Raw genomic sequence first — 25,854 nt, 5'->3', positions numbered from 1 at the left:
GAAAATGTCTCATATTTTATACGCTCAGTAGACACACACACACACAAACAGAGCCATTACATGTACATTAATACAATGCAACACCTGTGTCAGTGTTCAAATGGAAATGTAAAGACCCTTTCTTTGTACTGTGACTTGTGTAAGGTGAAAGCGCTCACCCTTGAGTACATTTACTGTCTATTTACACAACAACAGTGATGAGGAAACTCCTTTTGTGAAAGTTTTTTCTTGACTTTCCTCACTGACATGAAACACAGAACATCCTGTTACATAATTATAATTTTACATAATTGTTTATCATTGTATGGAAGGCTTTTAAACTTTGTTTCTCTTTACAAGACACATACTATATGTAAATACTGAGTTTATTTCAGAAGACAGAGTCAAATAAACGGAATTACAGCTCAAGTAATTAGATAATTTCATCAAGTCAGGCCAGGTCTACTGTACTTTGAATGAGTATTTGTACCCCTCTGTTGAGAATTTTACAGCCATTAACAGATTCCCCTCATTTTATGCAGTTCATACTGTAAGTGTTTCCAACACACTCTTGTGTGTTAGCGCTGGTGCTAAAGGACCACACTGTGACCAACATGCTTCATTAAAAGCACAAAGGTGTGATCTGATTCTTCTCTGTGATTATTTTAGTGATCTGTTGGTTATGCAGGAATGCAACTACAATGAACAGAACACATATTTTTGTTGTCAGTGTGTGTATTGATAGCCAGGCATCACCAGACAAATTCACAAATGCGAAGGTGCTGGAGCAAGTGAAACATGAGCTCAGTAGTTGTTTTTGGTTGTTAAAGTTCATATTCATGACTAATGTGAAGAATAACAAGTGCAGAATACAAAATTAAAATAGGTCTGGTTAATGCCATTTAATAGTCAGTATTGTTTGTTAATAAGTGTTGCTTGTCACAAATTAATTATATGTTGTGATGATAAGACAAATTGTGATTGTAAAAAACGTAAATATTTCCCACTTACTATTTGCAAATAATCAAGATATAATAAATAGAAAATCTCTTTTATTTCAGACTTTGCCTTGTTCTTAAAAAAAGAGGACAATCCTGAACATATATATACACAATTCAACAATTAAATACTGTATATTTAAATTTCAAATGCTAAATAAATGGTTGCTAATCACAATTTGAGAGAATATGGTTGTTTCAGTCAAAAGTCAGAAATATCAAGATGTTGATTCTTTGCAGAAACCTGGTGTTTCCAGCTCTGGCATTCAAACAGTAAAATAGCACAAAACACAAACACAACACAACAAAGAGCATGAATCAATTGCAGTTCCACCTAATTTCTTTGTAACAGTAACTTGACTTTCTGGGGATATGTAAAAATTGACACTTACTTTGTTGAAAAATTGCCAAAGCCCTGCAGAAGATTTCCACATAACATAAGATAAACTTTTAAAAAATATATAAATAAATTGAAAAAACAACTATCTAAGAATACTGGCTCGAGGTGTAGTGTAAGTTTCAGTTGTATAAAGACAAATCTTTGGTACACATCCATGAACAGCGAACAGCAAACAACAAAACAAAGACTGAATCAAGTGCCCATTGCATGTCCAGTTTGGTTCCACTCCTTTCCTCTGTTGAGCGCAAATCACTGCAGATTCTGAGGAGTGACAGTCTCAGACCAATCACACACTTAATTTCTCTCTCCTCAGCTCAAACACCAGAAGTGTTTGTTACGTGAGGTGGGACTCTGAAGCAACACTTCCCTTCAGGCTGTCTACAAACCCTGCATCCACGAGTCGGACATACACACGCTTTTTGGTCGGTAGAGCTTGTTGGGGGCCGGTTTGGTGTCAAGTAAAGCTGAAATTAAGTTTGGCTGTCATTTGGCAAAGAATGTTAAGATACCAATACGTTGTGTGAAGTTTCTGACGGATGAAGTCCATCTTGTGTAAAATAATTTTCTTGTGTCCTTTTTCTTTCTCATATTAGGCAAACAAGAAAACTCCACAGAAGGGTGTGTCAGGGAAGAGATGAAATCCAACAGTGTCTTTAGTTTGAATTGTTATCACTATAACTTCTATTCCTCTTAAGGAGAGGAACGAGGTACAGCGCATATAGTATGATATAGCATGACCCACATGACATGAAGACACCTCTATTTGCGCCTTTTAAGTCAGATGACCTGTGACCATGACGTATGTTAGGCCTGTGCATATATACATCTGTCACCGCGCTCATTCCCCAGTTCGTTAGCGGCTCTTCACCAAGCCCAGCTGTGCAGCGGTGCAACCAAGTGTGTACCTCATTCCACTCCTTGAGTAAACAGAAGTTAAAGTTTTAGCCTTTATTCGATTCACTCGGTACAACACATTGTATAGGACATATATTCACGCCCTGCAGAGCAGCTACTGAAGTTAAACCTCCAGCACTCTGTTGCACATCACATCCACACACTGTAAAACAGAATGGGCCGTTAAACGAGCTAACAGCTAGCCAAACTCCGCAGAGGTTTCCTCCGCGAGGTAAGCAGCGTAAGAACTGAGGGATGACAGTGGTAATATATACATGTGGGGTCTCACATACGTCACACCACGTCATCTGCCTTAAAAGACATGAATGGAGGTGTCTTCATGTAGGTCATGCAGGTCGTGGTATCCCGTATTATATGTGTTGTACGGAGTGAATTGACTGAAAGGAAACACAGAGCATCATGAGTGGAGAATCCAAGCAGCGTTTCAGTCTCTTCAGTGTTTTTCTCTTGATTGGATCAGATGCTAAAGCTGAAGCTTTTAGAGCCATCAGCTACGGGTCGGGCTGGTCTGTAGAGAGGAACAGCTGCATGTTAAGGTGGTGTCCTGCTGAGCCGTTTGTGACCATGGGTAGGGATGCATATAAAATAATATTACAGTCTGTGAATATTCAAGTTTTTTTTTCTTAGCCTGTTTCCTTTATGTCAAATGGCAAAGTTGGTGTTTTTTTTCAGTGATGTTGAAGTGTAGAACCAGCTCGGATGTTCGATCAGCTGAAGGACTCCTTGTTGAATTCAAAGGTTGTTCCAGAAGCTCGAGCTGAGTTACACAGTCTATGTAGAGTCCTGGAGATGCCCTTTGGTCCACAGCAGAAAACCCCGACCCGCTTACTGAAAGAGAGAGAGAGAGAGAGAGAGAGAGAGAGAGAGAGAGAGAGAGAGAGAGAGAGAGAGAGAGAGAGAGAGAGAGAGAGAGAGAGAGAGAGAGTTAATAGATGCAATAACACTTGATTCTTACTGCATCCCTGGACATCCCCACTCTACTTACTGCTTATTGGTCTTCCCAATCTCATCAAACAGTAACTTCCACCTGGGTCGACCAACAAGCAGCCTCGAGGTGAGTGGGCGGTACTTCTCCTTTGACATGCTCTGGAAAATAAAGGTAGATAGCAAAACATCCAATATTTTTTTATCAAACTTGCAATAACTTTGATTAATATTTGAGGGCACCAGAAACAAGCTGTCAACACAACACTAATATATCACTTTTTCAGTTTATTAAGTTTTTAAGCAAATGCTTAATTTGTAAATCCAGCAGTAATGGAGTAACATGATTATTAATGATACATTTCTCCATCTTCCTCTGCCTTGAGTTCCTCCACTTCTTTTCCTTTCTCATGCTGACCGACACACTGTAGCAGCCTGTGCTCTTGAGTTTAAGGGCCATTAAATGTTATCTGTACCTCAAACAGCTGTGGGCATTTATCAGCGAAGTAAAGCAAATCATTTAGACGGATAAAGTGGGATTAGGTTTAATATTGAACCTTGTAAAAGTTTTAAATTGAGCTATTTCAGTTCAAAAGAATTTCAATTTAAAAAGACGATCCATCCACCGCCAGGTAATGGTGCATGTTGCAAATAGGCAAAGGTTATTTGCAATAAACATATTGCCTACTGCAGGCAATAGGCAACTAGGTTTATATGTAAAGCAGGTTGTATTGTTCATCTATAATGTAAAGAGGAGATTTTTACAGAAACAAAAGACTGTCCACCACTTTAGCTTTTTAAACTTGCTGGTTCAGTTTGTGTGTATAAACTGACAAGCCAATAAAATCACTATATCTCAAGCCCTTTCCATAGGACATGGGTGAGTGACAAATGTCAGGCAGAGCATCGTGTCGCTGTCTTTTTGTGGTCAGCCAGTTAATCACAGGGCCTGAATTGATCTGTTTTCACAGAATTGCTCTGATAAGTCACAATCCTTCTGTTGAAGGGCAAAACCCAATAACGCTAACAGATTTGATAATGGTACCAGAGCCTGCCTTACAAACTAAGATCGATAAAGCTGGATGTCTGTGCAGAGCAAGAGCTGGAACCCTCCCTAAGCATGAAACATAAGCATGGGGTGTTTTGCATAGTTCACCCGTAGTAGTGCTGCCTCCGTTGACAGGCCTCTAACAGATGACAGGGTGGTTTTACGGCATCTTGTAAACGTAATCGCAAAGTGCTATGGAAAAGTGGTACTCTCCCCGTCAAGGAATTGAGTCCCGGTCTCCAGCGTGACAAGGATACTGAGCACTAGTGACCACAAGTCACGTGATCAAAATATAGGAAGTAAGCAGGTCTGTATTAAGATTTTTGAGTATAAAAAAATACTTGTATTCATCCGCATATAGTTTAGACATCTGAAATAGAGTATCAAGTTTGGCTTTATCCTATGACATAGACAGACAGACAGACAGCAGCAGGCAGATAGGAAACTCAAGACAAGACTTTTCATGTCCTGTAGCTTCTCTCACTGTAATATACTGCCCTCTACTGGATGAACTTTTTACAGACAAACAATGGATCAACATAAAGATGAACAGAAAATTAAATTAAAAGATGAACATTATAAGCTAGACTGAGTGTGTGTGTGTGCGTGTGTGTGTGCGTGTGTGTGTGTGTGTGTGTGTGTGTGTGTGTGTGTGTGTGTGTGTGTGTGTTACACCTACCTGCAGGTTGTCTGTCTGACTGATGTACAGTTTCAGATTAAAGTAGTCCGGCCTGTTTTCCTGCCAAAGCTAAATGATAAACACAGACATGGAAATGTATTTGGTTTAATTCAGTCATACTCAATTGATGGCCCGCAGCCCCGCCAAGGTGCCAGGTGGCTCTCCGACCTTTTTCTAATTCCAAATAAATTGACTCACACTTGTTTGTACCTTGAATGTAAATAAGGTGTCAGAGAAAACTCAAATAACTCAGACAGTGAGTTATCTGGGGGAAGACTACTACTAGCTGAAGAGGATCAAAAGTTACGCAGAAATGAGGATGATTCTGATCACATAAATGTGTATAATAAAGAGCTTAAATATGCAATTCATTCTGTTCGTGGTAGAAGCAGTTTATGTTGGTGAATCATTCCGGCAATCGAGTGATTGCATGATGGAAGAGCTTCCTATTTAATGTTGAATAAACTATCTAATGCTACCAAAGCATCTACGACTAAAACGCAGATACAGTTATTAGATGCAGTAAAATATCAGATTCATCTGTCACACAGGCCTATAGTCAATCCTTATGCCAGGTTAATTTAGTTAATAAATTAATAAGTTTAATAATAAGTTTGATTATTATTTTTATATGCTAAATATTTTAATGTTTGTTATTTTTTTCATTTTGTCATTTTGAAGCAAATTGAGGATTCCTGGTCTTATTAATCAAAGTGATATTTACGATAAAATGCACTTATTAGGTTACCTTGAAAAAGGAGAGGTAAAATTACACCACAAGATGGCGTAAAATACAATAAATCTGATAACGGTTTGTTTATCTAGGTCCCTGACCTTTTATTGTTAATATAAATTGTTAAAGAATGCCCTCAATGCTCCCTCGGGCATGTATCCCTGAGTGTTTCAGAATAAAGATGTCCATTGCAACAACAAAAAAATACCCAAACAAAAGCACTGATCATTGACAGTAAACTTGGAGTTGGTGTCATGGAGAAGTTGATACCATGACCTAATAAGTGTTTTTATTTGATCACTCCATATTGTGCTGCTCTGTAATGAGACTTTAAAAGCACATGGGACACAGTAATGACTCTCTTGCTTCTCATCTTCTCTCGGTATTTTGCGCTTTTTAACCTCTGACCTTCCTTTTCCCCTTAAAACATGTAAAACTTTCTTTAACCCATCTGAGAGCAAACACAAACACAGGAAAGGAGAGTTGCAAGCCCCAACAGCCTGCAGCAAGTTAGATTATCTTTGCTGGAAGTGGCTTAACTCACCGTAAAAGCAGGGGCAAGAACAGACATTTTGAGGGGCGGTGGCTCAGTTTAAAGATGCCAAATCATGGTCAAACAATTACTAAACTCTTATTACACAGCATGTTTTAATTAATATACCATGACGCAATAAACATGCAGACTTTGTCCTGACCTTGTGATGAAGGGCACACAGCAGCTCAGCAAACCAGTAGAAGGATTGGAGCTCCCTGCAGACCCACACAAAGTACAACCTCTGCAACCTGAAACCCGTCCAGCCGTCACTGGGTGTACAGCAGGGAGGAGGGAAATAAGAAAGAAACATATGAATGCTTGCTTGAATTGCTCATCGTTTGTCATTATATGATACTTGTGTTTTCATAACTCACAGCAGAGCATGCAACACGCAGGCGAACGGCGTGACTCCTATTCCACCCGCGACACAAACACTGACGTCGTAGTTAAACACTTCCTCTGATGGACTTCCGAAGGGGCCGTCCACGTAAAGTCTGAACATTCAAATATGGACAAAACACAGGAGATAATTAGCTGAGACACTGGACAAATATATATTTGTACTTTCCCCTCAGGGTCAAACACACATAAGCAGATAAACATCCTGCATTTAAAATCCCACAGTCTGAGGGCAGCTTGTCTGATCCCCCAAACACACACACACCCATCATCTCTACAACAGCTGCTCAAACACTTGTCATCGAAAACACATGCACACTCACGCGCATGCACGCATGCACGCACGCGCAAACACACACACACACACGCACCCACGCACGCACGCAAGCACACACACACACACGCACGCACGCACGCATGCACGCACAGAAACACACGCACGCACGCACGCACACACACACACACCACCACTACCACCACCAAAATCACCAAGTAGAGTCAAACTCAAACATTTCTCTGCATTAAGAAAGTATATCCAAACATACTCAAACAATACTACACATGAAACTCAAAACTGAGCCCAGAAAATGGCTAGTAATGCTACAGCAGCCTTTACACACCCCAACACACAGCACAGGGCCAAGTGAGGCTTGGCTCAGTGTTACTGTCACGTAATCACAAGCACTTTGCTCACTAACACTTAAGAGAATTTTTGTATTCATGGCCAAAATCACTGTGTAAAAAACGCAAAATACGTGTTTGACAGCTTTGCAGTTATGGGAAAGCCAATTTTTTTGTTCACGTTGAAAGTAGCTTGGCTATCAGTTTTTCCCATGTTTCCAGTCTTTGTTCTGAACAAGGCTACACATTAACTTGAACCTTTTTACTCACAGGGATGAAAATGGTATCGATATTGCAGATATTGCATATTTTCCCCAAATGTCTGACTGTTCTTTGTGCATGAAAACAAAATAAGCATTTTGGGACAGTTCAGTGTTGAGTAATATCACCTGCACTAATGTTACCCACCATTTTATTAGTGACATTTAAAAAAACAAACTCAACATTGTCTCAAATAGTCTGTACTGCTTTTACTGATTATAATTTATTAATTTATATTTTAATTGAAATATATTTAGCATTAGTGTCCTTTATCAGAATATAAAATATGCATACAAGCTAGCTTCAGTATACCAGTACATGAAAATGAACCCTGACCCTTCTGAGCACAGTAGGCATTGTTGTAAACCACTTAACACTGGGTGGGGGGGGGGGGGGTTGTTTAGCTCTAGTTTACTGTCACAAAACAAACTCCTCTCTCTCTATCTCTCTCTCTCTCTCTCTCTCTCTCTCTCTCTCTCTCTCTCAAACACAGAGCAGGAAGAGCACAGGGGTGGAGGTCAGTGGGGTCGAAACCTCTGACCCCTCTGTGATTCTGAGCCTTCATGAGAAATCATGTCAGCCACATCACACACGCACACACAGAAACGTACTGGGGGTATCTCCTCTGCTGCACCATGGGAAGGATCTCCAAGTCTCTCCTTGGCTCAGGAAGTAACAGCTGTGTGAACCGCTCTGAGGGGATGAGAGGTTTTGTGTTTCACGTTATTTCATCCACTGATCTGATTCTCTAAGAATAGACGGTGTCATAAAGATTTGAATGCAAACATTGCTGTACAAATATTGCCATATTTAGAGCGTGTCTTTGCATTCCAACTCAATGCTTTCCCATGTTTTTTTACAACATGTGGTCATGGCAGATTAAGGGGCCAACAAAAACAGACGCACTTCCCTTCCTGTGTTATGAAAGCGTGTGTATGTGGATATGTACAGTAGCAAGTGGAAATGAATGGCATATGTCTCAGGCAATCAAAGGCTACGCCTACAACATAACAATGCAACTGATGCAGGCAAATAAAGGACAAAGGATAGTGCCTTTGTCATTGACTCTTCCTTCTCTCTGACATACTGAAGGTGCATGTTAAGTGAGAATGAAACTGTGGGAACAGTGCATGCAGAAATAGTGAGATAGAGACGGATAAGAACACTCACACACATAAAAAAAAAATTCGGAAAGGGGTCCTCCCCAGTGTGTGTGTGTGTGTGTGTGTGTGTGTTTGTTCTTTAATCTGTTTCTGCACATGTAAGCATACATGTGCAGAAACCCCAATGTCATGTGTGTGTGTGTGTGGGGGGGGGGGGGGGGGTGGGGGGGTGGGGGGGTATGCACTCACCAGTCCAGTCTCCCACGACTCTGAGATGGATGCCAAACGTTTCCTTGTTTTCCGTGGGACACTGCGATGAGTTAGGGAGCAGACAGTGAGTCACGGCAAAATGCACACACATACACAAGTACACAGACTCCCAGTTGTTGGAAAGTACAAGAAAATATCTGCACGTGTAACTAACTCAGAGAACGTACATATGCGCACACACATGGCAGTGCACATCCACAGTACATGCTACAACTCTTTTCATTAAATTTAATAATAGCGCGCACGCACACACACGCACGCACGCACGCACGCACGCACGCACACACACACACACACACACACACACACACACACACACACACACACACACACACACACACACACACACACACACACACACACACACACACACACACACACACACACACACACACACACACACACACACACACACACACACACACACACACAGAGCCTTCCTGTTGGCAGACAGCATTACTAGCCTCAGGGGTCTGTCTGCTCTCTGTCAGTGTGATTCCCTGCCCTCCTCCTCAAAGCTCCATAACACACCAGGCATAGGCATTCACATACTGCAGTGTGTGTGTGTGTGTGTGTGTGTGTGTGTGTGTTCGTCCATTCCTCTATGCTGACTTAACAGAAAATTATTTGTTTGTCTCCTGTTTTTGTCTCACACAATCTGGACCAAATCAGAAAGCATCAACAAACAATGTGAAACAGAATGTTACTGGACAGCCCAGATGTCATTCAAGTGCCAGCAGCGGAGGAGGGCGGGATGTTGAGAGAGACAAAGAACTGCATGTTCTTTGCCAGGGGGAAGAAAGTTTATGAAACTGTAAAATCATATGTGTGTGTGTGTGTGTGCGTGTGTGTGTGTGTGTGTGTGTGTGTGTGTGTGTGTGTGTGTGTGTGTGTGTGTGTGTGTGTGTGTGTGTGTGTGTGTGTGTGTGTGTGTGTGTGTGTGTGTGTGTGTGTTTGCATTGTATCATGAGTGAGGAATGTGTTGCACAAAGTCTTACCGTTGTGAGCGTGAAGGGATGGTTCTCAAATGAAGAGACACCTGGACAGTTAAGAACAATATACTGAGAAGGAGAGATGTAGAGACAGCAGAACGACAGAGAGAGAGAGAAAAAGAGAGGATTAGCGAGGGGGCGTGTGGAGAAAGAAAGGGGGAGAGAAACAGAGGTGGAAGCACAGAAGAAAGAATCAGATGAACTTGTTAGTTACAGCAGAGGGATTAAAATTCTCCTCAAAAACATCATATGATTCAATTAAAAGTGTTGAAATACAACTGAGATGTAAAAAAAACAAAAGGTTTGGAGATAAAGACATGTTACGTCTTCTCACCTGTCCAGGACGAGCTTTGAAGTTCTTCTTAAGCATGCGCAACTCGATGACATCGCAGGGGTGCCTGATGACTGTCACTATGGTAGCAGGGGTGCTGCTCCGAATGTAGCGGTAGAAACGCTCGGCACAGTAAAGACACAGAGGACCGGACACCCACAGCCATGTCTGCAAATACACAAAGAGAAACACAGACTTTCTGCATCATTATATTAACGTTGTAACAAGCCGTAGTTTTCCATTAAGGGTGAAAAAACTTCTCTGTGTGAACATATGTGAACGTTTGTGTCGCATTTTTCTTCCATAATTCCACAGATTTTGGGTTTAATATTAATATCAAGTCTAAAAGGAAGCCGGACCAACCGCTCAGTTTGTTTGACATGCAGGGTCGAACTGGATGTTGTTGGAAATTGGTGACCTGTAACGCCTTTCTCTGCATAGACCTGCAGAGAGGTTTGCATGTTTTTTTTCTCGCTCAAAACCTTCATGGATCATGTTGAGCAGCTGAAACTCCATAATGATCATAATAAAGTCACATTACCAAAATATTTCAGCCAGTGGCGATTGCTCTAAGTCTGTATGGGAAGCTCAGCTTCCCCTAAAAATTCAACCAAAAAAGTGGTGAAATATGTATTCCTGTGTGTACATTTCATTGACTAAATACGAAAGCCTTCATCTTTTTTTCAGAATCAGCTACTTATCACAAGTAACCGGCGCAACTTCCTTCTCAGTCATCCCCACAGCGCCACAGTGCTTTACACAGTCGGACGCTCAGCTTCTACTGACTTCAATGGGGAAGCGTAGAGCGGTCTGTTCCACTGCAGCGAAACTACACGCTCATTGGATAAATGCTGGGGTTTGTCCCACCCATCAGACACTCAGCGTCTCTGGGGGTCTATGAGACATTGTGCTGTCCCGGACACTCGGCTTCTACATGATGATTGGATGAGTTGTCCGAGGCGGATCCTTTTTTGACGGTTAATTGATTGATCTTGAAGAATAAACATCCACCGGAACATTTTCCAAGTTTTTCATTCTGTTGTTCTGAACTGAACCGAGACTTTACCGATCCCCAGTGACTTTGTCTTTGTTAAAAACGACTAGCATTGTGTTTGGCGACTCTTTTCTGTCACTCTGCGATTTCCTTCCCCACCGAGCAGTTGCAGCTGCGAAGCTTCTCCCCCTGTCTTGATCACTCACACTCACAGGCGGTCACCCTTCATAGTAGCCTGGCGCAGCAGCTCCAGCTGGGCCAAGGCCGTTTAAGCAGCCTAGCTCTGCTGGCCATTGAGAGGACACTGTTCAAGTCCCTGGAAAAGACACCTAGTTGGTATGACAAGGTCACAGATCGTTTTCTTGAAAAGTAACGAAGAGTAGAATTTACATATAAAAAACACATTTATGATGTATGCCCGAAAAAATGAGCCGAAAAATGGTTCAAGGAGAACCCCTCCTTGAAAGACCAGAAGCCGTCACTGATTTCACCATATCAGCTTCTGCCGAGGTCTGTTTTCATGTCATCCTGAAAGGAAACATTTCTATTTATTCACCTTATAAAATTAAATTGAGAGGAAATTTGCTTATGTTTATTGTGTTATATATTTGTAAAAAGGTAGAAATAGACAGTGTATTAGTAATCTACTATTATAAGCTAAATCAGTTGCATTAGTGTTAAATTTGTATTTTAAATGGCTTTAACTGCCAGCCATTTTGCCACAATTTATGGCAACTTTGTTACTTCTTTATGCCAAGTGAACACATCACTGTTCCTTGTGTGAAAAGACAGGAAGCTTTGGGAATCTTATGTTGTATCAGTTGTTTTCATTCAAGGCTTCCTAATTCTCTCAATTTGTTTCATGAAAACACAAAGGATCAAAGTCAGCCAAAGAGAGTATATTTGTAAGAACACACGTGAAATCTCTCTATCTTTCTATCACCGTGTGTGGTGTTTCTGTTTCTTTTCTGTTGGCAGTTACCTGTAGCAGACTAATTGAGCACAACTCCAGTAAACCCTGCAGAGCGCAGTCGGGTTTAAGGGGGATTTTATGGAACCAACTCGTTGCTTAACGACCATGTGCAAACATATAATCACACACAAAGGAAGAAACACACACAAACACAGGCCTTGATGTAGAAAGAGGACGCACGCCCCTCCCTCACAGCACTACACCTCTAATAAACAGGACCAACTCCCTCCAACACCTCCCAAATTCACAACACACACGTACAACACTTACACACTCTCTACAACACAGACACGCACTTACAGGTACGAGCACTTCCTGCAAAATGCACACAAATAAATACCAAGAAACACGTAACACATACACATACACACAAACACGTACACACACACACACACACCTGGGGGTAGTGTGGCTGGAAGTGAGCCTCTTCTCTGCATCTCCTCTCCTCATCCTCACTCTGCTCCAGCTCGCCCTGCTGCTCTGAGTTGCTCTGACTGGCTCTGAGGCAGCCAGGAGGGTGGGCCTCTATGTTGGTCTGATACTTCAGAGCTCCGCTAATGGAAAGACAAGAATCAAGATGATGTTTGTTTGGTTACTGAAAATATTCGGATCCCCTTTTTAGTACCACATTGAAAATATAAACGCAGTTTGTATGCGTTATTTACATGATGGAATGGCAATATCAATCAATTGAAGTATACAAACTAATGTGGATCAGGTGAACTGGAAACATGCCTGTAAAGTAAGGTTGATCGTGTTTATGTGTTTTTATTTTTATTTATGTGTACGGATGGACAGTGTGAGTGCACCCTTTGTCTCTATGTGCCCTGTGATAGACTGGCGTCCTGCCCAGGGTGCAACCCGCCTCATGCCCGATGTCAGCTGGGATCGGCTCCGGCCCCACCCACGACCCCGACAGGGACAAGCAGTTGAAGATGGATTATTATTATTATTATTATTATTTATTTTGTTTATACTGTATGTGTATTTTGTTTTGTGTTATGTCAAAGCACTTTGTAAACTGCTGTTTTTAAAGGTGCTATACAAATAGTTATTATTTTTATATTATTATATATATATATTTATATATATAATAATAATAACACAACAAAAAGAACAGGCATGTACAAGCTAACCCTGGTTCCACTGTTGAATGTTAAGATATTCCTGCACCTTGATTTTCCATGAAAAACTTTCATTTTATCAGAACAAGAACATGTATATCATGTTGAATAAGTCAATAGCGTGACTTTTTTTGGTTCCATGGTTCCTTGAAAAGCTGGCGTTTTCTCAGTGAGTCTGTAGTTGCTGATGGGAATTTGTAGATGTCTCCGGCTGCCAGTGGGAGTCTCTGATATTTGCTGACACTCATATGTGAAGCAAACTCTTATCTTGTCTTCTGGAGGTGGTGGTTTAGATGAGGACAAACTGTACCAACAGTGCAGAAAAAGTCACCATCTCTTGCAGAGATGAACCCACGCATACGCACGATTTAGATTTAGTGCTAACTAAGACCTACCCGACCATATGCACCATGAGGATGATGTAGAAGACAATGAAGAGGTTGTGTGTGTACCAGAAGATCTCATAGTTGGACAACCTGGGAAAAAAGCAAATAAATAATAAACAACAACACTGGTTATCATTTTTAAAAGAACCTCTTATTTCTTAGTCACACCAATGATGTTTTAAAAGAGAGATAATGAGGAAGCATTACACGGAATACAGAAGCAAGAGAATGAGAGACACCAAAAAGAGCAGACGCAACAAAAGAAGAAAGCGAGGTCAGAGTTTGTTCAGGACCAGACGCACAGACTCCCAGCTCAGAGCCTGAGTAAGCAGGACTTCAGAGGTCAATATTAAAGGGGTCATTACACACAACGACCCCCTCATAAATACTGCAAACAATGAACATCATCAAACCCTGTATTTACCTCTTTTATGGCAACTTTTGTCACGACTGTTTTCTACAGGGACACCACAAAGACTGAGCAGCTTGGTTTATTTTAAATCAAAATGAATGTTGTTTCCCCAACCTCTTAGGTGGTCATTAACTCATAATCCAGTGACATTAACCTCAGAAAATTGATAGGGATTTAAAAAAATGTATTTAAAATCTGCTTTGGGCTTTGAGTGCAATTTTTCATAGACAGGTGCTAAATTAAACAAACCAATAGATTTAGCTGGAAATCAATTACACAATATGCAACATTTTATCATTTGTGAGGGGAAAATGCTTATTAAAATACCGATTTTGTATACATTTACAAGTACAACCTAAGAAACTGTCTCTATTCCTATTAGTGTTCTCCAACAATCTTTTCTTTTTTCTTTTTTGGCCTTACGAGAGACCCCCATATGCATTAGAAAGGCTAGTTAAAGCAGCAAAGAACAACTTGAAGTGCTCTTTTTTCTTTTGTTGATTAAGAGTTTATGCAATAAAAACAATAAAAAAAAGTGTATGACTGGCTTACATTTAAATCCCTTCAATTTATAACATATGTCAGAATTAAAGTCACATTTTTTCTTTATTTAAATAGTCTCCAGTGTTTTGGGGAAACACAAGAATAAAACTGATGATTAGATTAGAAAGAGACATTACATTATGTGTAAGTCATGGGTGAGTGGAGAATAATGAATCTTACTGGTATTATTGCCAAAGAAAATAAGGGCATGTCAGTTAGACTTGATTTCATTTTTTTCTGATTTTCTCTTAATAACATTATGATTAAAGCAAAACTTTATAAACGTTCAGAGATTTAAAGTTATTACAGTTAAAAAAAGCTTGTCAACTTTAATTTAATTCTAAAATTGCTATATTCTTTGCGTATTACCGAATAGATTTTACAGTATTGATCCCATGCCAGTGACCTTTGGTTCCACTTACATAGACGTACTGGAATGAGGGTTTTCCCAACACACTGGCTTTCAGATTATTAACCACCCGTTTCCTCTTCCATGCACATAGTTACTTCAAAAATGCTCAAAAGTATGTAATTAGCAATTATGTTAAAGGGTAAAACACTGATGAAAATTGTTGTAATTCAGAGAAAATGTTATTAAATTTGTGAGCCTTAATGTGTTAATATCACTGGATCATTGTGACTCATCATGTTGGTATTCCTCTGCTGTGCGGCAGCCTTCATCCCGCCGCTCCAACCACTTACCCAAACTCTTATCTAAAGCCTTAAGTGGTCTGGAAAAGCCTCTTATCCTTTGTTCAATTACTGAAGAAACCAAGGACACCACATACACACACACACTTCAAGCCTCACACACCTGCACACACACACAGAATGGGTGACCCAGTGTGACCTGAGTAATGACAGAGCTGTGAGTGGAACACTTATTGAAGATTTGCTCTGTAACAGACTTCTCTTAGCATGTCTCCTAATGGTTTCCATCTTGCATTTCTCTCTCACACGCAAGATGATCTCAGACAGAAAGACAGAGGCGACGTGACACAGAGATACAGACAGAGATACATAGTGTACACGTAAGCACAAAAACCATGGTTGTATTAAGAGAAATGAATGCCAGGCTCCAATACGGCTTCCATTCATTTCAATGAAAGTTGCTCAAACAGCGAACAAACCAAAAAGGTTTTCTCTCACATGCACTACCCACAGATGTCACTGAGATGACTTTATACACACGATTTTCTAGGCTTTGGGAAACTGTGGTTTTGCTGACCTACCGTACACAGTAGGAGGAGGATGTGAACATCAGGAAGAGGATGAGAACCAACAGGACACCCGTGACTCCTGGGACTGAACAGAATCAACCAATAAGAAAGCGGAGACAAAGTCAAGTTATCATTGGACACATACACATGAGACACATGTAAGAGGAGTTGTCTGCTCACTTTGATATTCCCTCATTATTTCATTTTTAAAAAAGTAAACCATTTAAAGCTATTCTTACCTTTCTTGCATGTCTCACAGCGCTTCCCCCTAAAGTCCCGCCCACTTCCCCCTCCCTGACCTCTGACTGAGAAAGAAACGATGCGTTCCAGTGCCATGGGAAGTTCGAATTTTCCGACCTCCAACTAGGCAAAGTGCACTGGAATGACTGTCAATGGGGAACCTCCTACTATTGAATTAGAGGGAGATCGACCTACCCTGAATTGACTAGTAGGACGTTCCACTTTGACAGCCATTCCAGTGCACTTTGCCTAGTTGGAGGTCCGAAGATTCGGACTTCCCATGACACTGGAATGCAGTGAGCAAGGCAAATAATTTTCGGACCGGATAAAATGATTGGTCAGACTTTTATCAGAAATATATGAGAATTGAATATTGATGAGTTTCAACACCTGGTGGATTTCTTTTACATTTTAGTGTGGCGTACACTTATTAGGAGAATTTTAAGATTAAAAAAGAAAAGTGTAAAAATGCCAGAAAGGTAAGAATGGCTTGAATAGTAATCCTGTTTTTGTCTTAATACACGCATGAAGAGAGAAGAGAACAAGAGGACTAAACACGACACGACTCCCTCCCCTCTTCTTGGCATGAAGCCACTCTAATCTGTTACACATTTACCACCTTCGTTGCTACACAAGTAAAAACATGCTTACACACACACCTCTGGTCTATAGGCATACTGCATAAGAAAATAGTAGTTCTTCTTACTTGTAGTTAAAATGATCAGCTTGGGGTCCTGGGAAGAAAACACAAAAAATAAACGGTGCTTTATGCAAAGCTTGGCCTCTTCCTTTCATTGTTCAAACAACTACTTTTGTCGCTTTTCATGTGTGAAAACATCATGAATGCCTTTGAGGAGATGGTCCAGAGTGTTGGAATGACATGTTGCGAGCACACCTTAGTTACTTTCAAGCCTACTTTGGCCTTAAGGTCAAGGTAGTATTTGGGGTTAGAGGTTTCGTGATGGTTATGGTTAGGGGCCATGGAATGCATAGAGTTGATGAGAGTCCTCACAAGTATAATAGAACAAATGTGCATTTGTTTCTCACCTCTCCTCTGTAGCGAGCCAAGTTGAGAGCAGGAAAGTCTTCTGAGTAGCTCACACTGAAGTTGACGACATTCACCAGGTGAGCAGACACATGTATGACTGCAGAAGAGAAAGGGTTACACAATAACAATTTAAAAACACACATTTTTGTGCACAGCAGACATGCAGCTCCTCTACTTCAAACACACACACACACACACACTTAATTATAAAGGTCAAAATGAACTGCGGACACTCATACAAACATGTCTTTGTCTATTCAGCAGAATAGTCAGCAAAACATCCTCCTGACTCACTGGCAAACACACACACACACACACACACACACATATATACACACACACACACACACACACACACACACCTCGTTGACATCATAGGCTAACCACGCAGAAGTTCGACAGCTGATGGAATTAGAGGGCGTAATCATGAGACACAAGGGTCCTTTTTTCTCACTCACACACACATCCTTTCTCACTCCCACTGCTTCCACCCAGCCCCCAAGCCCCCCCCACTCCAACTCTCTTTTCTTCTATCAGTCTATGTGTCCCATCCCTGCGGTCTCTCTGTTTTCATTGTCATTTGTTGTCTCAAAAGTGTGGAACTCCGCTGTTAGAACATGAGGGGCCACAGAACGGAAGTGAATGGTAATAAATTATGAAATGAGACTTAAAATAAAGGTGCTGTACTAGAAATACTGGGGAAAAAAAGTTGCCTCTGCACAGTACTCATTGACCCATTCCTCAACTTACGCTTTGTCACAGCCTTCAGCGATACCGACGCACTAGGCACTCACATGCACTCGCAGCTGGACCAGCTATCAAAACAAACAAACTGCTCAGGACGGCATTACTCCACTATACTACTATGTCGGGTACATCATACAGATGATGCAATAGTGAAGAACAGATGCCAGGCCATTGTATCTGTTCTATGGATGGAAATCGATCTACCACTAGCCTGAAATATCTCAACAACTATGGTACTTGGTACACAGGGTGAATCCTAATTACTTTGGGTGGATTGGCAGAAAAATATCACACCCTCATCAGATCACAATTTCAAAAGTTAGCATGCTGACTCATTTATACTAAGATGGTGAACATGTTAAACATTATAAGTGTTTAACATCGGTAAAATTTAGCATAGCCTCACAGAGCAACAAGCGTGGCTTTAGCATGAATTGATAGGTTCAGTCTTCGTGTCTGGCTTTTAAAATCCAGCTCACTATGTTTGTTTGTTTATGTGTTTATTAAAAGGACACGCCATTGAGTTTACATATCATAATCCATTTCCAAATCAGCTTCTGAAACTGCTTTGTCAACGCTTAATTAAGAACATGAAGCCTGTGTTACAAAGACATGGGCGTTCACCATGCAGACATCATACAACTCGATCAAGTTGCATTATGGGAAGTGTAGGATCTAGTGGAGTTTGACTCAAGTCAGGAAATCTTGTCTTCTGCTGCTTCTATTATAACCATACCTTTTTAGGCTGTCTCTCTTTGAATCAGCCAATTTTATGGACGTATAAATAGCTGATGAAAAATTAGTCCTGTCACCATCTTCATACTCTTTGGTGGAGCAGAGGGAATGTGAAAATCTGCTTAGCATTTGTAGACAGCAAAAAGTTTTGTGTCTACAGGCCACACTGATCTGTGAACACTCATCAGTCACGATGCTTCTAGTCAACAGATCTTTAGAGAAGAACAGGACCTACGTACAATGTGAAGAGCACAAAGCGTGTGGTTATATGTCATCTTTTTCGTGAGACAAAGATTATCATGTGTTACAGATATGAAGCCAGGCTCTTCAAAAAAAAATATGAATGAATAAGCGGAAGAAGCCTGTAAAGCAGAGACCCAGTGGACACACAGCTGCTAGAAGCTCCCATGATGTCATGAGAGGAGACTCACAAGAGCAACAACACACACACACACACACACACACACAATGAGACGCCAAAAACACATAAGACCAGCTAGAGGGATATCACAGCTGGTACGGCAGGAATGCTGAGCCAGCCTGGGTTAATTTATCCACACTTCTTACACACATGTACGGACACACACACACACACACACACACACACACACACAGTGATCCATGAAGACATATGAGCTGTGGTGATAGGTGGTTTTTTACCAGAGAAAATGCAGATGGCAACTCCACATGCAACATGAAAGGTCTTGCTCTTGTCCAGCAGTCTGCGAGTCTCTCTGCTCGATACCTGCATGAGAGACAATATATTATCTTTGTGGCTGGTATTTAGGGGAAAACATAACGCACATATTTCATTTTCTACTTATACTCTTCCCGTCCCTACATTTCAACTTTATGTTTACCAGTAGTGCTCCAAAATGATTATGGTTCTCTTGCATTTTTACATAAAATTCAACATCTTTCAAAGTGACGATCAAATACTTGGCGTAGCTGCACAGTTTTCTTCCCATCCATCTATGTTTACTTCCTCCCTCTTTCCTCCATCCATCCTCCTCCGTCTCTTTCTTACCGTGTGCGTTCCTCGGACAAAGGTGAGCAGGGAACGACACATAGGCAAGAGCACCAAGCTACAGTTCAGGTTCAGCACAGATGCAGACGCCCTGCTGATGCACAGCCCTAGCTGGGAAAACACACACACACACACACACACACACACAAGCACATTGTTAGGCAGGTTGCTAAAATGGGGCTTAATACAGTGGAAGTAAAGTGATAAGGGTCCGACCTATTAAGATTCACACTTGAACTGTTCCTATTCAGATTTGGACTACTCAATGTGCACACAAGGGCTTGAGGTAGGACTTCCCCACTACACAGGGTTATTTAAAACCATCGTGGTCCTTCTCAGTGTGGAGAGCTAATAATCGTTCCCCTTTAACGACGACACACACAGACTTCTTTAGTAATGGTTTAAAAGAGAGATCTGTCTATTATTATAACTGACTCCTTCAAAACCAGCTCTCCAGTTGCACTGTTGAATGCAAAAATGCCCTAAGGGTGCACTCACACTTGACCCAGATGATCCATGCCAAATGATCCGTGCGGTGCTTTAGGGTGATTGCCCCCCCTCCCTCTTTCCCTCGCGGCACAGGCCCACTTCCATAGAAGTCATTAGAGTCATCAGAGTTTTTTTCTGTTGTCCACCTGCTTTTGAACATTTCATCCGACCAAATCTGCAGTAAACTCTCCACCTCCGCATCAGACCACCACAAATCCTTCGGCTACATTTTTTTAAATGCCTGTCGCGGGAAACAGTCGCATATAAATAGTTTCAGGACCGCCGTCAATGCTGTTGTTTGTACATGTGCGCATGCATGTTTTACTAAAGCCCACTCTCTCTCTCTCTCAACAGGGCCGCAGCAGGGAAGCGTGCCGTGGCTGGACACGATACAGTTGTACTCACACTGGTCAAAAGAACTAGACTTGTGCACGGTAAGAATGGATAGTATGAATGTGCCCTAAACTTTGTGCAACGGCAGATATATGAAAGTTTGTCCTTCATATGCAAATAACTGATGAGTAGTCTTTCAGTCAGCAGAATCCCCTTCTGTCTTCAAAAAAACGCTTGACGACCCAAGAGTATTTCCTCACCTAATATGCTCTTTCTCTCTATCCACTTCACAAACCTTTTGGGACACTTATGTCAGGTGTTCTCAAATAAATAAAAATGAATGATACATTTCTACTACACCTCATAACATCCTGACAACCAGGATGAGAATAGTGAAATTTATCTGAAGTGACATGGCAGGGTTATCCGCTATGTAATCTGGCTTTATGAATCTCAAGCTACAGCTCAATAATCAAAGCTGTTTCGCAGCGGAAACACTGGATGTACTTAGGCGTCTGCTAAACTCTGAACATCTGAACACTTTCTAGGCAGCCTCTTTGAGCACTGCGGGTGCCGTCTCTTCTCATTATCCCTTAGAAACTCAAACAGCTAGTGTGAAGGTTTGTTAGTGTGTTGAGCAGAGAGAGACAGACACGGGTCATGTGTAAAAGTCCAACATTTTAAGAGATACTCAACCCCAAAATCTTAAGAATATTAATTTCTCACCCCACTGAAACACTGAGTACACTGAAACAGTGTCTCTTAAATTTGTTCATGCTTAAATTGTATTTTTTGCCTCACAAAGAACAGTGGATGTGGGCTGAAGAAGGTAACATAAACGTATTAATCCACTCTAATAGTACATCTCCGCTGTTCGTCTTTAGACTTTTGTAATTGTTTCTTTGTTTGGTTATTTTTTATTTATTTAAATTATTTGGGGGTATTTGTTCATCTTTCTTGGACAGAAGAAAGTTTAGAGGCCGACTGGAAACAGGGAGGAGAGAGGGGTAGTTACGTGGACTGTAACATTCTGCTACTCAAATGACACAATGTAGTGATTAAATGACTAATATCCAGTTTGGCATCTTCAGTGTTTATTGGTGTGCAGACTTGTTTAACATTATGAATGAACCTCTACTTTTGGTAGTAGAAACCAGCTGTGAACACAACATTTACATATCATCAGCTTTTAAGTTGATGGTTGACAAAAAGTTAGTTATTAACACATCCATCAGTTACAAAACATCATTGATTTAAAGAGTTTGTGTCAAACCTGATGAACAAAAGTCCAACATTCACTTTCTTTCAGCTTTGTTTTTGGTCTCAAACGACTCCTGAGAGAAATATCTGTGTACAGTGGGTTTTTAGAGCTTCCTCTCGGAAAATAACGTCATTAGATCAATGACAGTGCACCAAGAACTAATTAAACAATGAAAATGACAATCTACCCACAGTCCAAGAGGATATGAGGACCCCCAATTTGCTGCACAAATGACTGAAACAGATGGAAGTGCAAGGCACACTGCAGGCCAAAGTGAGAACCTACATATAGCAAGTCAAGGTTAACACACTAGTCTGATACCTTTACCCTTTAAAAACTTCCCACGCACATTCATTCAACACAGCTTTCCACAGAAAAGCAGCTGCTGCAAAACCACAAGCAGGAGATCTGATATCCGGCTTTCTGTACATCCCCAAGACCCTGAACAACCAAAGCACACACACACACACACACACACACACACACACACACACACAGAACCATACAGGTGAATGAGATAAAATGCTTTTTCAAGTTAAGTCAAAATTACCTTCAGCAGCATTAAAGCTTTGAAATACATCTCCATCGTGTGCATACACACACACACACACACACACACACACACACACACACACACACACACACACACACACACACACATAAACTTAAGCCCTCTGGCAATGCATTCAGTCGAAGCCAGCGGCGTGCCCACACTTGCCCCTCTCTCCCCTGTGCCTCCCACTGTACAGGCGGTGCATGAATAGTTCAGACATGCTGCTGGCTGCCAAATCTTATTTTCCCTCATATTTCATACTACACAGTATATATCTCTCTCTTTCAATCCATTTTCATACTGTATTTTCTTCTCTGACAATAAAAAAACAACACAAGGCTTAAACATTAGGGAGCAAGTGTGTGAGCTTAGAATGTCTCAGTGGCTGGACAGTAATAAGAGGATATGTACTCAATCACTTTTCTGTGTGGATACAAAGTCGGCCTCCGCAGATTTTCAGCATCAGCGCAGCTGTTTTATTATCTCTTAGTCTGAACTCAGTGTAGATTTAATGAGAGAATTTTTGTTCAGATTTCTTTTTTATTTAGGTTTTCTGTTTTTTTCAAGAAAGAAATCTGCTAAGCCTGCCTGCATGCTCATATTATCATACCGGCACACTTTGGACCGTTGACTCCTTGTTGCAAGTTTCCAGCAGCAAAGAAGCACAAGTTTGACATACACACACACACACACACACACACACACACACACAACAACTTGTGACAACAATTACACCAACGCTCACACGAGTCAACAAGCATCAAGACTGAATTCCTGATTCTGTGTGTGTGTGTGAGTGTGTGTGGCTCTGTGCCAAGGCTCGTGTCGCTATTTGACCGAGCTAAAATCAGCACACACCCGCCAACCCATGAACACACACACACAGACACAGATGTGGCTAATTGCCGGTTCAGAGTTTAAAGTCACAACTCAGACTCATTAGACCTGCATGTGACAGTCGACCATCCATCACAAAACCTGCTCCTGTGATATAAATAGAAGTCTCTGAACCCAGGAGCAGCATGTTTCTTCAAAAACAGAGATTTAGTCCCTGACCTTACAGTCTGACTATTGTCATCTAGGAAGTCACAAAGAACTGTCACGTGACTAATTTGGGGGGCAATTTAGATTTATTTATATTTAATATTTTATTCTTACTTACAATTGTGATCTGAGATTTCTCCCGAAATGTGGCTTTTAAAGAAGCTCTTTGTTGATTTCCCTCCATTTAAACTGCTTTTTCATGAGTTTGTAACTAGATCAAGATGAATCTGTTGTTACACACAAACACAGTCCTAAGTAGAAATCTAATCAAGCATAATAAGTGAAAGCACCTGTGTGAGTGGACCACAGGAGTGTAGGGGCTTTAAAAGGACCTTCAAAATAACTGAAATGCCATCTAACAATAGGGCTGTGTCCAAAATCACTCACTCGCTCACTAATGCCTGTATTTGAGATATTCAGTAGTTTACTCAGAAGTTAGCAGCAAATTAAGATTTATGACAATCACGAATCACGTGTCAACACTAACAGGTGTAGTTTCACCGCATCTATAAAATGCAGAACACAGCCTTGTGGGATTGTAAGCAGAAAGTCGTGTGAATCATCGTAGGTCCTTTTCACTGCAGACATTGCACAGGCGTTGCTTATAACATTAGCAATATCTTGCCATGACGGTGTGACATGGAGCCAACATGCACGCTACCAACCGTACTTTATTATATTGTTTAAACCTGTGCTTTTCCGAGTGTGACTCGTCAAAATGTCTTCCAAAAAAAGGACATCAGCACATCTAGTACATATAATATGTGTTTGTATTTTGTGGCAGATATTACATCTTAATAGTGCTGCACATGGGGTTGCAAGTAACAAGTTCAAAATCAACTTTTCAGGATTTCTCCCAGGTCACAGCATGACTTCTGGAGGATTAGGGGAATAAATGAACACGACAATGAACTTTTTAACCTCAACCTCCTTTTTAATTTTTTTTAAAAGGTTTAATAGGTCAACAAATAATATTTAAATCTTAAAATCTACAAAAGTTGTAACTTTTTAAAACTGGTGTAATCTCCAGTACATATATTCCTAATACATTTCTCTTGTATTGTTTGAATCTCAACACACACTATGCCTTCCAGCTAGAGAGGCATTACAGCACAACTGCCTCCAAAACAAATCGCTCCAAAAACAGTGAGGATTAAGCATGGCCCTAATGTATCATGTCATGCGTCTGTCTGTATGTATATCTATGTTATATGTTTAATGTTTGATGCAATGTTGGAACCTGTACCAAGGAGCTGTACTGAAAACAAATCCCACCAGCCTGAGTGTGTGGTCACTAGAAGAATCAATCAACCTAATACAGTGAAGGTAGAGTTTAACTTATAGATAATAGATAACATGTTTTGTCTTTCTCCGATGGTAACTGAAAGTAGACTTGTTTTAGTCTAGTTTATGGACAGGCCCATAAAACACTTTAACAGCATCATAAAAACTTTTAAAAATAAAAGATTTTGTCGCTGAATACCTGCTCATCTATTTGGAAGTGACAACAGGTTTGAATTACAGATGACAACTTTAAAAAGTACTGATGGAAAACAATAACTGCAGTGTGCAGGATGGAAATGTGTCAGGTCTTACCCCGAGCATCTTGTAGAGGTAGTGATACTGCTGTCCAGTGGAGTACAGCAGAAAGGTCTTTAGGAAGAGCCAGGTGTTTGCTCCCAGCCACAGCATCTACACACACACACACACACACACAGACACACACACACACACACACACACACGCGCACACACACACACACACACAGGATGTACAGTATCGTCTCAGATACAGAATCGTATTCATTAACAGGACATTGTCACAACATCATATTAATTCCAAACAGCATCTCTTTCCTCTAAATTAGTATTTCGTGTTTACTTTTCATGTTCCAGGATTTATATTTGATCTTATAACCAAATATAAATCCACTTGTTGTAGTACAGCACATAAAGTAAAAAAAAAAAAAAAAACGAAATGCATTCAAGTGCCTTCTCAGGGTGGAAGTTGAGTACATAATGGAATTTAAAAAAAGTGTTTTAACAGCTCGTGAGCAGGTAAAACAAACACGACACGAGAGGAACCGAACAGATGTAACATTTTCAAAAAGTTTCCCCACCAGGACCAAGTGCTTCCCTCCCTCGTTGGCGACCCAGCTCCGCACCGACACCACCATGACGCCTTCACTTGGCTCAGCTGCTGCCCCCAAAACTTTTCCACCCAAAAGCCTCGGTGTGACACTCGTCCTCCCCGCAGCTCTGTCTCTGTCTGTCTGCCTGCCTGCCTGTGCGCAGCGTCCACAGACCGGCCGGTGTCCGCGCTGCTCCGTCCCCCCTCCTCCTGTGCACTCCCCCGTTCCGTTACGCCGCTGCCGTCCGCTCTGAGCGCAGACTGACTTTTCATCCCCCCACAGAGCTCCGTGTGTAAAACACTTGTCCCCTCACCTCGTTTCAGTTTGCTTTACGGCAGGCCTGGCGTGTTTAATGTGCAGCGTCGTTTAACGCATCTTGAATAGTTGTTACGTTTGGGGGGCGAAA

At 41.1% G+C, this 25,854-nt stretch overlaps 1 protein-coding gene across 1 annotated transcript; it reads right to left on the bottom strand.

Moving 5' to 3' along the window:
* Positions 1–1,480: 1,480 nt before the first annotated feature.
* On the bottom strand, positions 1,481–25,493 carry nox4 (NADPH oxidase 4; the record flags this gene model as incomplete). The annotated part of the gene is made up of 18 exons (XM_083914087.1): positions 1,481–3,120; positions 3,278–3,378; positions 4,944–5,012; positions 6,372–6,480; positions 6,586–6,705; positions 8,104–8,185; positions 8,845–8,905; positions 9,864–9,926; positions 10,192–10,356; positions 12,553–12,709; positions 13,675–13,755; positions 15,853–15,925; positions 16,787–16,814; positions 17,128–17,225; positions 19,271–19,355; positions 19,638–19,748; positions 24,914–25,009; positions 25,437–25,493. 18 exons carry the CDS (start codon positions 25,491–25,493, stop codon positions 3,000–3,002), a joined length of 1,677 nt encoding a protein of 558 aa, XP_083770213.1. The 3' UTR covers positions 1,481–2,999.
* Positions 25,494–25,854: the final 361 nt, after the last annotated feature.

Source organism: Echiichthys vipera, assembly GCF_963691815.1.
Source record: "Echiichthys vipera genome assembly, chromosome: 5".
Classification (NCBI taxonomy): Eukaryota; Metazoa; Chordata; class Actinopteri; order Perciformes; family Trachinidae; genus Echiichthys; species Echiichthys vipera.
The sequence above is the reverse complement of the archived record's forward strand: the minus strand, read 5'-3'. Positions and strand labels throughout refer to the sequence as shown.